General features: G+C 37.7%; 1 protein-coding gene across 3 annotated transcripts in view; it reads right to left on the bottom strand.

Moving 5' to 3' along the window:
- SCP2 (sterol carrier protein 2) overlaps positions 1 to 15,928 on the bottom strand; it is a 164,205-nt gene that overhangs the window by 45,267 nt on the left and 103,010 nt on the right. For all 3 annotated transcript variants that reach the window (XM_012534485.3, XM_033435492.2, XM_049699950.1), the window contains one exon: positions 9,927 to 10,080. In XM_012534485.3, coding sequence (XP_012389939.2) covers positions 9,927 to 10,080 — 154 coding nt within the window. The remainder of the gene's footprint in view (positions 1 to 9,926; positions 10,081 to 15,928) is intronic.

Below are 15,928 nucleotides of genomic sequence, written 5' to 3' on the forward strand. Positions count from 1 at the left end.
AATCACATAATCTTTTGCTAAAACTCATATTCTGTAGGATAAATTTCAAACTCCTCAGCATAACATTGGAAGCATTTCAAAACCTTGATCCAATCTACTGTTACAGCTGCAACTCCTGTCACCTATGTATTACTGACTCTGCCCCTCTACCCAGGCACAACAAAATAATCCACCCTCTACCCACACAGGACAACCACTCTTATATTTTCAAATTGCGTACCTATGTACAGACCTGGGATGCCCTTCCTCTACACTTTTGCTGGGCAATCCTAGTCATCCCAGTTCAAATTTAGGTCCTTCATACTAATTTCTTCCTCTGGGCTTCTATAGCATTTTGAAAAAGGTATGTCTGCCTTCCGCATCTACTCAGAGGACCATACTTAGGGGCCTAAGCATATAGCAGCTGCTCCATCAAAGTTAGCTAAACGAGAAACTAAGGAAATCAGATCATGTGCAATCAGTACCTTAAAATTACTTTGTTTAAAACAAATCCTCATTTTAAAACTATATCTGCACCATCAGAGTTAGAATTATTTTCACAACTTTGGCCTTTGAAGTGGGATATGTTCTATCACTAAAACTATCAAAAATATCTTCAATACTTGAAGCCAATTTCTTTCAGTCATTAATATATCATCTGGATTTGTTCATTCTTCTGGCTTCCCAGAAATATCAACTATAGTTATCGTGAACAATTCTATCTCCCAATTATTTAGTCTCCTGAAAATAAAAGAACTATGAGGAGGGACCTCCAAGATGGCAGAGGACTAAGATATGGAGATCACCTTCCTTCCCACAAATACATCAAAAATACATCTACATGTGGAACAACTCCTACAGAACACCTACTTAATGCTGGCAGAAGACCTCAGAATTCCCAAAAGGCAAGAAACTCCTCACGTACCTGGGTAGGGCAAAAAAAAAAAGGAAAAACAGACACAAAAGAACAGGGACGGGACCTGCACCTCTGGGAGGGAGGTGTGAAGGAGGAAAGGTTTCCACACACTAGGAAACCACTTCGTGGGCGGAGACTGAGGGTGCCGGAGGGGGGAAGCTTCGGAGCCACAGAGGAGAGCGCAGCAACAGGGGTGCGGAGGGCAAAGCGGAGAGATTCCCACACAGAGGATTGCTGCTGACCAGCACTCACCAGCCCGAGAGGCTTGTCTGCTCACCGGCTGGGACGGGTTGGGGCTGGGAGCTGAGGCTCAGGCTTCGGAGGGCAGACCCCAGGGAGAGGACTGGGGTTGGCTGTGTGAACACAGCCTGAAGGGGGCTAGTGCGCCACAGCTAGCCGGGAGGGAGTCCAGGAAAAAGTCTGGAACTGCCTAAGAGTCAAGACACCATTGTTTCAGGGTGCGCAGAGGAGAGGGAATTCAGAGCACTGCCTAAACGAGCTCCAGAGATAGGTGCGAGCCACGGCTATCAGTGTGGACACCAGAGACTGGCACGAAATGCTAAGGCTGCTGCTGCAGCCACCAAGAAGGCTGTGTGCAAGCACAGGTCACTATCCACACCTCCCCTCCTGGGAGCCTGTGCAGCCTGCCACTGCCAGGGTCCCGTGATGCTGGGACAACTTCCCCGGGAAAACACACGGCGCATTTCAGGCTGTTGCAATGTCGCGCTGGCCTCTGCCGCCACAGGCTCGCCCCGCATTCCGTACCCCTCCCTCCCCCAGCCTGAGTGAGCCAGAGTCCCCTAATCAGCTGCTACTTTAACCCCGTCCTGTCTGGGCGAAGAACAGGCGTCCTCAGGCGACCTACACGCAGAGGCAGGGCCAAATCCAAAGCTGAACCCCAGGAGCTGTGCGAACAAAGAAGACAAAGGGAAATCTTTCCATGCAGCCTCAGGAGCAGCAGATTAAGTCTCCACAATCACCTTGATGTACCCTGCATCTGTGGAATACCTGAACAGACAACGAACCATCCCAAAATTGAGGCAGTGGACCTGGGAGGAACTGTAGACTTGGGGTTTGCTTTCTGCATCTAATTTGTTTCTGGTTTTATGTTTATTTTAGTATTTAGAGCTTATTATCATTGGTAGATTTGTTTATTGATTTGGTTGCCCTCTTCCTTTTTTTTTTAATATTTTTTTTCCTTTTTCTCTTTTTGTGAGGGTGTATGTGTATGCTTCTTTGTGTGATTTTGTCTGTATAGCTTTGCTTTTACCATTTGTCCCAGAATTCTGTCTGTCCACTTTTTGTTTTGGTTTTGGTCTGTATACTTTTTAGCACTTGTTAACATTGGTGGATTTGTTTTTTGCTTTGGTTGTTTGCTTCTTTCTTTTTTTTATTACTTTTTTATTTTTAATAGTTTTTTTAAAAAAACTTTATTTTATTTATTTTTTCTTTCTTTCTTTCCTATTTTTACCTCCCTTTTCTTCTGAGGTGAGTGGCTGACAGGGTCTTGGTGCTCTGGCCAGGTGTCAGGCCTGAGCCTCTGAGGTGGGGCAGCCAATTTCAGGACATTGGTCCACCAGAGACCTCCTGGCCCCATGTAATATCAAATGGCGAAAGCTCTCACAGAGGTTCCGTCTCAACGCTAAGACCCAGCTCCACTCAACAACCAGCAAGCTACAGTGCTGGACACCCTATGCCAAACAACTAGCAAGACAGGAACACAACCCTACCCATTACCACACAGGCTGCCTAAAATCATAGTAAGTTCACAGACACCCCAAAACACACCACCAGATTTAGTCCTGCTCAACAGAAAGACAAGATCCAGTTTCATCCACCAGAACACAGACACCAGGCCCCTCCACCAGGAAGCCTACAGAACCCACTGAACCAACCTTACCCACTGGGGGCAGACACCAGAAACAACGGGAACTAAGAACCTGCAGCCTGCAAAAAGGAGACCTCAAACACAGTAAGATAAGCAAAATGAGAAGACAGAGAAATACACAGCAGACGAAGGAGCAAGGTAAAAACCTGCCAGACCTAACAAATGAGGAGGAAATAGGCAGCCTACCTGAAAAAGAATTCAGAGTAATGATAGTAAAGATGATCCAAAATCTTGGAAATAGAATGGAGAAAATACAAGAAACCTTTTACAAGGACCTAGAAGAACTAAAGAGCAAACAAACAATGGTGAACAACATAATAAGTGAAATTAAAAATTCTCTAGAAGGAATCAATAGCAGAATAACTGAGGTAGAAGAACCGACAAGTGCCCTGGAAGATAAAGGAGTGGAAATAACTACCACAGAGTAGAATAAAGAAAAAAGAATGAAAAGAATCGAGGACAGTCTCAGAGACCTCTGGGACAACATTAAACGCACCAACATTCGAATTATAGGGGTCCCAGAAGAAGAAGAGAAAAAAAAGTACTGAAAAAATATTTAAAGAGATTACAGTTAAAAAATTCCATTATATGGGAAAGGAAATAGTCAATTAAGTGCTGGAAGCACAGAGTGTACCGTAAAGGATAAATCCAAGGAGAAACACGCCAAGACACATATTCATCACACTATCAAAAATTAAATACAAAGGAAAAATATTAAAAGCAGCAAAGGAAAAACAACAAATAACATACAAGGAAATCCCCATAAGGTTAACAGCTGATCTTTCAGCAGAAACTCTGCAAGCCAGAAGGGAGTGGCAGGACATGTTTAAATAAGTGATGAAAGGGAAAAACCTACAACCAAGATTACTCTACCCAGCAAGGATCTCATTCAGATTTGCCGGAGAAATTAAAACATTTACAAACAAGGAAAAGCTAAGAGAATTCAGCACCACCAAACCAGCTTTACAACAAAAACTAAAGGAACTTCTCTAGGCAGGAAACACAAGAGAAGGAAAAGACCTACAATAACAAACCCAAAACAATTAAGAAAATGGTAACAGGAACATACATATCGATAATAACCTTGAATGTAAATGGATTAAAACCTCCAACCAAAAGACACAGACTGGCTGAATGGATACAAAAACAAGACCCATATATATACGGTCTACAAGAGACCCACTTCAGACCTAGGGACACAAACAGACTGAAAATGAAGGGATGGAAAAAGATATTCCATGCAAATGAAATTCAGAAGAAAGCTGGTGTAGCAATTCTCATATCAGACAGAATAGACTTTAAAATAAGGACTATTACAAGAGACAAAGAAGGACACTACATAATGATCAAGAGATCAATACAAGAAGATATTAACAATTGTAAATATTTATGCACACAACATAGGAGCACCTCAATATATAAGGCAAATGCTAACAGCCATAAAAGGGGAAATCGACAGTAACACAATCATAGTAGGGGACTTTAACACCCCTCTTTCACCAATGGACAGATCATCCAAAATGAAAATAAATAACGAAACACAAACTTTAAATGACACATTAAACAAGATGGACTTAATTGATATTTACAGGACATTCCATCCAAAAACAACAGAATACACTTGCTTCTCAAGTGCTCATGGAACATTCTCCAGGATAGGTCATATCCTGGGTCACAAATCAAGCCTAGGTAAACTTAAGAAAATTGAAATCCTATCAAGTATCTTTTCCGGCTACAACATTATGAGACTAGATATCAATTACACGAAAAAATCTGTAACAAATACAAACACATACAGGCTAAACAACAAACTACTAAATAACCAAGAGATCACTGAAGAAATCAAAGAGGAAATCAGAAAATACCTAGAAACAAATGACAACGAAAACACGATGACTCAAAACCTACGGGATGCAGCAAAAGCAGTTCTAAAAGGGAAGTTTATAGCAATACAATCCTACCTCAAGAAGCAAGAAACATCTCAAATAAACAACCTAAACTTACACCTAAAGTAATCAGAGATAAGAGGAACAAAAAACTGTCAAAGTTAGCAGAAGAAAAGAAATCATAAAGATCAGATCAGAAATAAATGAAAAAGCAATGAAGGAAACGATAGCAAAGATCAATAAAACTAAACACTGGTTCTTTGAGAAAATAAACCAAATTGATAAACCATTAGCCAGACTCATCAAGAAAAAAAGGGAGAAGGCTCAAATCAATAAAATTAGAAATGAAGCAGGAGGAGTAGCAACTGACACTGCAGAAACGCAAAGGATCATGAGAGATTACTACAAGAAACTATACGCCAAAAAAATGGACAACCTGAAAGAAACGGACAAATTCTTAGAAAAGCACAACTTCCAAGACTGAACCAGGAAGAAACAGAAAATAAAAACAGACCAATCATGACCACTAAAACTGAAACTATGATTAAAAATCTGCCAACAAGGGCTTCCCTGGTGGCGCAGTGGTTGAGAGTCTGCCTAACGATGCAGGGGACACGGGTTCATGCCCCGGTCTGGGAAGATCCCACATACCGCAGAGCGACTAGGCCCGTGAGCCATGGCTGCAGAGCCTGTGCGTCCGGAGCCTGTGCTCCGCAATGGGAGAGACCACAACAGTGAGAGGCCCGCGTATCATAAAAAAAAAAAAAATCTTCCAACACACAAAAGTCCAGGACCAGATGGCTTCACAGGCAAATTCTACCAAACATTTAGAGAAGAGCTAACACCTATCCTTCTCAAACTCTTCCAAAATATAGCAGAGGAAGGAACACTCCCAAACTCATTCTACGAGGCCACCATCAGTCTGATACCAAAACCAGACAAAGATGTCACACAAAAAGAAAACTACAGACCAATATCACTGATGAACATAGATGTAAAAATCCTGAACAACAACAACAAAATACTAGCAAACAGAATCCAAAAGCACATTAAAAGGATCATACACCATGATCAAGTGGGGTTTATCCCAGGAATGAAAGGATTCTTCACTATACACAAATCAATCAATGTGATACATCATATTAACAAACTGAAGGATAAAAACCATATGATCATCTCAATAGATGCAGAAAAAGCTTTTGACAAAATTCAACACCCATTTAAGATAAAAACCCTCCAGAAAGTAGGCATAGAGGGAATTTACCTCAACATAATAAAGGCCATATATAGCAAACCCATAGCCAGCATTGTTCTCAATGGTGAAAAACTGAAACCATTCCCTCTAAGATCAGGAACAAGACAAGGTTGCCCACTCTCACCACTCTTATTCAACATAGTTTTGGAAGTTTTAGCCACAACAATCAGAGAAGAAAAAGAAATAAAAGGAATCCAAATCGGAAAAGAAGAAGTAAAGCTGTCACTGTTTGCAGATGACATGATCCTATACATAGAGAATCCTAAAGATGCTACTAGAAAACTACTAAAGCTAATCAATGAATTTGGTAGAGTAGCAGGATACAAAATTAAGGCACAGAAATCTCTTGCATCCCTATACACTAATGATGAAAAATCTGAAAGAGAAATTAAAGAAACACTCCCATTTACCACTGCAACAAAAAGAATAAAATACCTAGGAATAAACCTACCTGAGGAGACAAAAGACATGTATGGAGAAAATTATAAGACACTGATGAAAGAAATTAAAGAAATTAAAAAAATTAAAGATGATACAAAAAGATGGAGGGATATATCATGTTCTTGGATGGAAGAATCAACATTGTGAAAATGACTATACTACCCAAAGCAATCTACAGATTCAGTGCAACCTCTATCAAACTACCAATGGCATTTTTCACAGAACTAGAACAAAAAATTTCACAATTTGTATGGAGACACAAAATACCCCGAATAGCCAAAGCAATCTTAAGGAAGAAAAATGGAGCTGGAGGAATCAGGCTCCCTGACTTCAGACTATATTACAAAGCTACAGTAATCAACACAGTATGGTACTGGCACAAAAACAGAAATATAGATCAATGGAACAGGATAGAAAGCTCAGAGATCTACCGACGCATATATGATCACCTTACCTTTGATAAAGGAGGCAAGAATATACAATGGAGAAAAGACAGCCTCTTCAATAAGTGGTGCTGTGAAAACTGGACAGCTACATGTAAAAGACTGAAATTAGAACACTCCCTAACACCATACACAAAAATAAACTCAAAATGAATTAAAGACCTAAATGTAAGCCCAGACACCATCAAACTCTTAGAGGAAAACATAGGCAGAACACTCTGTGACATAAATCACAGCAAGATCCGTTTTGATCCACCTCCTAGAAAGAAAAACAAAAATAACAAATGGGACCTAATGAAAGTTAAAAGTTTTTGCACAGCAAAAGAAACTATAAACGGGACAAAAAGACAATCCTCAGAATGGGAGAAAATATTTGCAAATGAAGCAACTGACAAAGGATTAATCTCCAAAATATACAAGCAGTTCATGCTGCTCAATATCAGAAAAACAAATAACCCAATCCAAAAATGGGCAGAAGACCTAAATAGACATTTCTCCAAAGAAGATATACAGATTGCCAACAAACACATGAAAGGACGCTCAACATCACTAATCATTAGAGAAATGCAAATCACAACTACAATTAGATATCACTTCATGCTGGTCAGAATGGCCATCATCAAAAAATCTACAAACAATAAATGCTGGAGAGGGTGTGGAGAAAAGGGAACCCTCTTGTACTGTTGGTGGGAGTGTAAATTGATACAGCCACTGTGGAGAACAGTATGGAGGTTCCTTTAAAAAACTAAAGATAGAACTACCATATGACCCAGCAATCCCACTACTGGGCACACACCCTGAGAAAACCATACTTCACAAAGAGTCATGCACCACAGTGTTCACTGCAGCACTATTTACGATAGCCAGGACGTGGAAGCAACCTAAGTGCCCATCGACAGATGAATGGATAAAGATATGGCACATATATACAATGGAATATTACTCAGCCATAAAAAGAAACAAAACTGAGTTATTTGCAGTGAGGTGGATGGACCTAGAGACTGTCATACAGAGTGAAGTGAGAAAGAGAAAAACAAATAACATATGCTAATACATGTATATGGAATCTAAAGAAAAAACAACAAAAATGGTTCTGAAGAACCTAGGGGCAGGACAGGAATAAAGATGGAGACGTAGAGAATGGACTTGAGGACACGGGGAGGGGAAGTATAAGGTGGGATGAAGTGAGAGAGTAGCACTGACATATATACACTACCAAATGTAAAACAGACAGCTAATGGGAAGCAGCTGCATAGCACAGGGAGATCAGCTCGGTGCTTTGTGTCCCCCCAGAGGGGTGGGATAGGGAGGGTGGGAGGGAGATGCAAGAGGGAGGAGACATGGGGATATATGTATACATAAAGCTGATTCACTTTGTTGTACAGCAGAAACTAATACACCATTGTAAAGCAATTATACTCCAATAAAGATATTTAAAAAATAACTATGAGAATTCCATGTTTAAAATAGAATTTATTGCCCTACATGCATAATCTTCTATGCTGAGCAAATTAGACAGCTATACTAATATTCTGACTCTGGTAGCTCTTTATAGTTTGGCTTTTACTGAGGGTTTTCAACTCCGAATATGAACTACATGGAATACCAGAGGACGATACAGAACCAATGAATCAGATTTAGGAGGAAACTTAAAATTCAACGTCTTAACATCTTTTTATTTGATGCAATTCAATAAACATTTACTCACTTTGAGAGAGATCCTCAGAGGGGTTAGGAGAATCAAAGTCTTAGATCTCAAGGATTTCACATAACAAACAGGATACAAAACAAGGTAGATACTCTACAACTAAACAAAAATTGGATAGGGACCCAAAAGTTACAAAGTGCTGTGGATATTCAAAGGGAGATGGTACCTAAGATTGGCCTTAATTGGAAGTTAGAATTTTCACACAGAACTAATATTCCAGGCATGAAAGAAGAAAGGATAGAGAGAAGAGATTCAAGAGTTTACAAAACATGAGAATATAACGGACTCTGTAAAAAAGTGTTCACATATCCTTTGTGGAACCAAAAGTGTGAAAAAATGAATACATAATTACCAAGAACTTCAGGAGAGAAAAAGGAGCCAATTAGTGTTGAAAGCTACAGCAGGGTTAAGAGAATAAAGATAGAAATTATCAAGAATGTATCATAATCAGGTCATTGGTGGCCTTACCTGACCTCAGTGGTGAGATCAGAAACTAAAGACATTTCAGAGTAGAAAAACAAAAGTGGCTCAATATAAAAGGCTCATCATGAAAGAGAATAATTAAGGTAAGGAGAAAAACAGAGTTTTAGAATATGGAAGACCTGAACATGTTTGATGACAGAACGAAAGGAGTCAACAGAAAGGTAAAAATGGAAAGATTCAAACGAAAGAAGGTATACTTAATATTTGGAACAAAGTTACAGAAAGTGGTTGGAAACAAAAGCATGCAAAGAGGAAAGATGGGCCTTGGAAAGGAAAAGGGACTTTTTTCCTCTGGGAAAAAAGGATGAGCATTTCTCTGAGAAAAAAGGATGAGCATTTCTCTGAGAGAAGAGCAAGGAAGTTGAGGGATCCTGAAAAGGCTTGAAAAGAAAGTGCTTGGAAATCTTAGGAGCACAGGCATTTGACAAGGGCAGGAAGAAAATCAGCAGGAGACAAATAGAAAGGATTCTAGCAGCAGTGAGGGCTTAGCTGGATTCAGAAACAGAAATCTGCGGAGATACAATCAGCATATTTGATGACTTTCTCCCAATAACCTCAGAAGCCCGGGACGCTAGGGGGAGAAAGCAAATTGTGGGAAAGGAAACCAAAAAATGACTTGCCTGAAATAAAATTACTCAAGTTGGCAGGGCTGAGACAAGTGCCCAGCCAGCTCTGGCTTCTAGTTCAGCACTCTCCTTTGACTATGCTGCCTTCTTTTTAAACAAAACTTTCCTAAAGATGGTTAAGTTTAAAAGTTAATTGCCAGTTTTAAAGTTTTAAAACCATGCTATTAAAGCAAGGTAATGAAATAGTTGTTCTTTGAGCACTAACACAATAAAATTAGGACTTTTTTTTACTTGTATAACGTCATCAGTTGTGAAAAGTCAGAAGGGTTCATTGCCAGACAAAACCCAGAATGTCACTTACCTGGCAGCTTCAGGAAAACCCATCTTGTACAGCGTGACAACTACTGCTCCTCCGAGGCCTAAATTATGCTGCAGAGCAACCTTTGCACCAGGAACTTGCCTTTTTCCGGCTTCCCCTCTCAGCTGCCAGCAGAGTTCAGCGCACTGAGCCAGACCTAACAAATCGAACGCAGAACAGTCAGATTCCGTTGGTTTAGAAAGCTAAAGGCAGACAAGGGCTAACGTTTAATTGTGACTTTTAACTAAACCATTTTATTCAGCCAAGACGACGTTTGCCTAAGTAAGAACTTCTCTTAAAAGCCTGGAGGGTTTTTGCAGCTAGCTATTTTTTCTCCCTAAGTAATCTCTGTATTTAGACAATATTCAGGCTTCAGAAATTCCTTGTGCTCTTTAAATTTATCCAACCTGCCATTTTTTGGCAATGTTGAAAGAGAAAACACTGAATATACCGTTCTCTGGCTGACGCAAAACAGCATAAAATAATTTAATTTTACCATTTTTAATGTATCTAAAGAATATAATCTAGGACTTGGGAGTTGACTTTCCCTAAAATATTTAGCTGGTATGGGAAATTTTCCTATTATTCTCCTCAAAAAGTTCCTAGAAAGAATGTTTTCTAGACTAGCTATTCACAGCTATTCCAAAAATAGCACTGGATTCACAAAAATAGCATTTTGTCCTCTGGATAATAAAATCAGAGATTTTTAGAGCTGGAGAGAACTAAATAATGTTGAAACCAAACCCCCCTAAAACTGAGTTCCCTTACCGAGTTTATGATTAATCTCTCTATCCAAAACTTTATTCCCTTACTTGTCTCCTCTGACCTCAATCCCTTTCTTGTCCCCTCAATTCTGTGCTAACTGAACACTAATTAATCAGAGTCAGTTGACTAAGATTGCTGTTGTTAATAACATCGTTACTGTATTCAAATTGCTGTTGTAGATACCATCATACAAACTCAAGTTGTTTTTCCAGGCAAGATGAGCTCACAACCCCCAGAGCCATGGACCACCTGGCCAGAGAATCTTAAACCAGACACATTCTGACTCCCAAAACCATGATTAAGAAATGTCACACATATACACACTACTATATATAAAATAGATAACTAATAAGAACCTACTGTATAGCACAGGGAACTCTACTCAATACTCTGTAATGACCTATATGGGAAAAGAATCTAAAGGAGTGGATATATGTATAACTGATACACTTTGCTGTACAGCAGAAACTAATACAACATTGTAAATCAACTATACTCCAATAAAAATTAATTAATAAAAAAATACACGTGTTCAATAATGAAAGAGAAATGTCACAGAAATGTCTTGAGACGATGATTAATTACAGTTTCCTTGTTCTTCCCCTTTAAAACATCCTTAACTCAAAGACCAAGATGGAGTGGATCTGAGACTTGTCTCCCACTCCCTTTCTTGGCGCCCTGCAAATAAACCCTTACTTTGCTGCAAACACCCACTATCAGAGTTTGCTTTCTGTGCCAAGCCATGGGCACAGGAGCCCTTGCTTAGTTACAAAGGTAGCAATGAGAAACTGTAAAATTAAGTAATTTGTGAATGGTCACAAAGCAGGCTAATTCCAGAGTTGAGATTAGAAGCCAAGTCTCCTGATTTACATTTGTTTTTCTCCCACACCAGCTATTCAAGGATAGTTTAGTTAAGAATGTTGGATAGACTGGTTTCATCGTTCCAGAAGCAGAGCAAACTGGTCTACCTATAAAGTCTTTTCTTCCACCTACACCCCCAATCACAAGGTCTGATTCCCGAATACCTATGACAGTTTTCTGTATAACCCCAACCTTCTCAAGAAATTTAACTGCCATTTCTCCTTTCTAAGCAATGTCTACATATTTTTACAGAATATATATTTTAAATACTGTTTTAAAATAGGTAATTCTACATCTTGTAATGAATTTTTGAATTGTGAACATTTTGAATATTAAGGTCAAAGTGAATAATTCTACTAATATATCCAAACTTTGGGGCAATCAGTTTTACTTGAAATCTGCCATACAAAAAGCTTAAACATTTATGAATACATAAGACCAAAAAAAGTATTCAGACTGGTCTTATGTATATGTGGGTGGGGAAATAGGGCTAGTTCTCTTCCCCAAAGAGTAAATATACATAGTTTATAAATATTTGAGAAAAATACTCAACTTTACCTTGATCAAATAGAAAGATACTGTTTTAACCAATCACATTGGTCAGGATGTTTAAAAATGGAGGTAATCAATGCTGGGGAGACTATGGCATGACAGCCACCTTCATACAGTAAGGGTAAAAGTTCAAACTGGTACAACCTTTTTGGAAAGCAATGTAAAAAATTATTAAGAGCATTAAAAATGCCTTGAAAACCATTCTATGGAAATAATCAAGCATAGGAAAAGTCTTACACACAAAGCTATCTGTTTATCACTTTCTTAGAATAGTGAAAAACTAGATAATCTACAAGTGAAATAACTGGCGAATGGTTATATGAATTATGACCTATCCATATGACAAATTCCTATTTAAAATGATGTATCCAAAAATTTTAATAGTTTAGGAAAATGTTTATGATATAATCTTAGTAAAAAATGCAAGGAACCCTTTAGATATTCATCTACCCATCCATCCAACAAATATTTACTGAATGCCTAATATGTGCTGACACTGCTCAAGGCTCAGAAGATCTAATAAATAAGATAGGCATATAAAGGTACACAGCCTACTTAAGGAATAGAAAGTTAAGTGAATGAGGCTAGAGAGTGCTCAAGACAGCCAGTGAGAGTGAGACAGAAGGGGGTGAAAAGGGAGAGAGGGAGTTGGGGGAGGGAGGCAGGCAGAAGGGGAGAGAGTGAGGGGGAGAGAAGGAGGGAGAGAGAGAACATGAATGTACTGGAAGCACCAGATTTTGCAATAATCTCAGTCACACCATACGACTGATACTGTAGAAGATGTGGTATACTGTGTTAAATCTCTACTCATGATTTGCTAAACTCACTTGTGGCAAAAAAAGGAAGAAGGGAGGGAGGGAGGGAATAAAGATCCATGTTAACTTATTTATTCACTTTTAACAAAAGACGACAGTGAGAAAACATACTGATTATATGAGCTTTCTCGTTATCTGCTTTCAGAATAACCTGGCATTTCTTGCATTTCTAGAATCTAGATTTGTGAAGGGTGGAAGTCAAAAGTTGGCCTCAGAAATCTACTTGCCAAGAAGATGCAGAAGATAGTTATGAAAGCATAAACTATATGAGCAACACATTTTAAAATTTTTCCTTCCTTGGATAACTTCTGGCACTGAATTAAAAACCATATTTTTCCTCTCCTTGGGGAAAAAAAACTATCAGACATGAACACAATATATTTATAAATTGTGGAGGGAGATAGGAATGGGCATCCTGTCAAAGTAGTATATTCAAACAGTAATGTCCTTCTTAAAGTCTCTTACGAAGGGGAAAAAACGTTTTAACCTTGTTACTTCATTTTACTACCATCTTGCTGCAAAAATTTCCTAACAAGATGTTGGTCAATCTTTTAATACAAAAATAATTAGCCTAAAAAAAAATAATAATAATTAGCCTAGGACTCAGCTACATAGTTATATAGTCTGGTTGCTACTGAAAATAAGCTATTCAAATATGTATCAGGCACTCCACTAAGTACTGAAGATACAAAGAATTCACAGTGTAATATGAAGTGCTAATAAAGATAAGTACTAAGTGCTATGGAAATCCACAGGATGGAAAAACTACAGGGAATAATATCTTGAGATATTACCTGAGGTCTTTTCTTCCTCCTGCTTCCCTGAACCCATAGCTCTTCCTATACCATTAAGACAGTCAAGTACAAAAAGTCATAATTTAGCTTTAGTTTCAAATTAGACATCTAAAGACTTTAGCATAAACAGCATAAAAAAGCATGTTTTTCTATTGTTGGAGGCTGGCTTTTTGAGAAAGCAAAGATTTTTGAGCTTTAAAGGGCAAAAAGCGTTAATGGACTCAGCATACACTGAAAAATGCACAGTTTTTAAGATCAGTTTTTCCCTCCAAAAGTTATAAAATTATCAACCTAGAATGCTATCAAAAGTACAATATATTTCAAGAACAAAAGTAACAAGGATATTTTCAGACAAAATAAGCTGAAAGAATTCATCACCATACTGTAACACCCACACTATAAATGTTAAAGGAAATCCTTTAGGCAGTAAGAAAATGATAGCAGATGGAAGGAAATATGAATTTACACAAAGGAATGAAGTGGTAACTACATTAATCTTAAATAGATAAGTTTTCTTATTGTTTAATCTCTTTAGGAGATAACTGATTATTTAAACAAAAATAATTTCTTGTGGGGTTTAAAACATATGTAAAAGAAAAATTTACAACTACAGTATTATAAGGCCTGGACAGGAAAAATGGAAGTATACTGTTGTAAGGTTCTTTTACTATTAGTGAGCTCGTATAATAACACTTGAAGATAGGCTATGATAATAAAGGTAAAATGGAGAAATAAAAAATAATCCAAAAGTAGGATGATAAAAAGAGAGAAATGGGAATAAAGGACAGCTGGGACAAAGAGAACACAAATAGCCATACTAATAATCATATCAAATATAAATAGTCTAAACACCCCAATCAAAGACAGAGATTGTCAGTGTGGAGAAAAAAAACAAGACCCAACTAAATGCTGCCAATGCACTTTAAACATAAAATCACAAATAGGTTAAAACTAAAAAGATAGAAAAAGATATACCATGTTAGCACTAGTTAAAATCTGAAAGCTGGAGTGGCCATATTAAATCAGCCAAAGCAGATTTCAGAGCAAAGACTTGCCAGAGCAAAGAAGGCCATTTCATGAAGATAAAGGGGAAAAGATAAAACTGTCTTTATTCACAGATAATATGATTGTCTATATAGAAAACCTGATGCAGTTTTTAAACAACTACTAGGATTAATAAGTGAGTTTTAGCAAGGCTATAAGATGAATAAACAAAAATTGATTGTATTTCTACATACTAGTAATGAAAGCTTGAAACTGAAAAAATACCATTCACAATAGCATCAAAAATATGAAATACTTAGGGGTAAATCTGACAAATATTTACCCCTAAGTATTTACCCCATAATCTGACAAATATGTGCAAGACCTGTACAGTGAAAACTATATTTCTGAAAAAAGTTAAAGACTTTTTAAAATAAATAAATGGAGACATATATTTTGTTTATAAGTCAGAAGATTCACTATTGTTTGAATCTCAATTCTCCCCCAGATAAATCTATACATTCAACATAATCCTAAAAAAAATCCCAGGAAAATTTTTTGTAGAAATCAACAAGCTTATTCTAAAATTTCTATAAAAATACAAAGGAGCTAGAATAGCCAAACAACTCTAAAAAAGAAGAATTAAGTTGGGAGGCTAAGGCTACCTAATATCAAGAACAATTACAAAGGTACAGTAATCAAAACAGTATGGTACTCATGTAAAGACAGACACATAGATTAACTGGACAGAAAAGACAGACCACAAATAATGCCCACATATTTATGAACAACTGATTTTTGACAAAGGTAATGCAGTGGACAAAGTATAGATAAATAAATGGCACTCCAACAACAGGAAATCCATATGTAAAAAATGGACTCAGATCCACACTTTGTGCCATACATAAAAATTAATTCAAAATGGGTCACAGATCTAAATGTAAGGCTTAAAGTATAAAACATCTAGGAGAAAACATAGGAAAAGATCTTTGTGACTCAGGGTTAGACAAAGATGTCTTAGACAGGACTTAACCATAATTAAAAACTTCTGCTCTTTAAAAGACACTAGCAAGAGAATGAAAAGGAAAGTCACAGACTGGGAGAAAATCTTTGCAAAGCATATATTTAGTAAAGAACTTGTATACAGGATACATAAAGAACTCTCAAAACTCATTGAAGAAGATATAAAGATGACAAATAAGCACATAAAAAACTGTTTAACATCATTAGCCAG

This window comes from Orcinus orca, chromosome 1 (genome assembly GCF_937001465.1).
Source record: "Orcinus orca chromosome 1, mOrcOrc1.1, whole genome shotgun sequence".
NCBI classification, from domain to species: Eukaryota; Metazoa; Chordata; class Mammalia; order Artiodactyla; family Delphinidae; genus Orcinus; species Orcinus orca.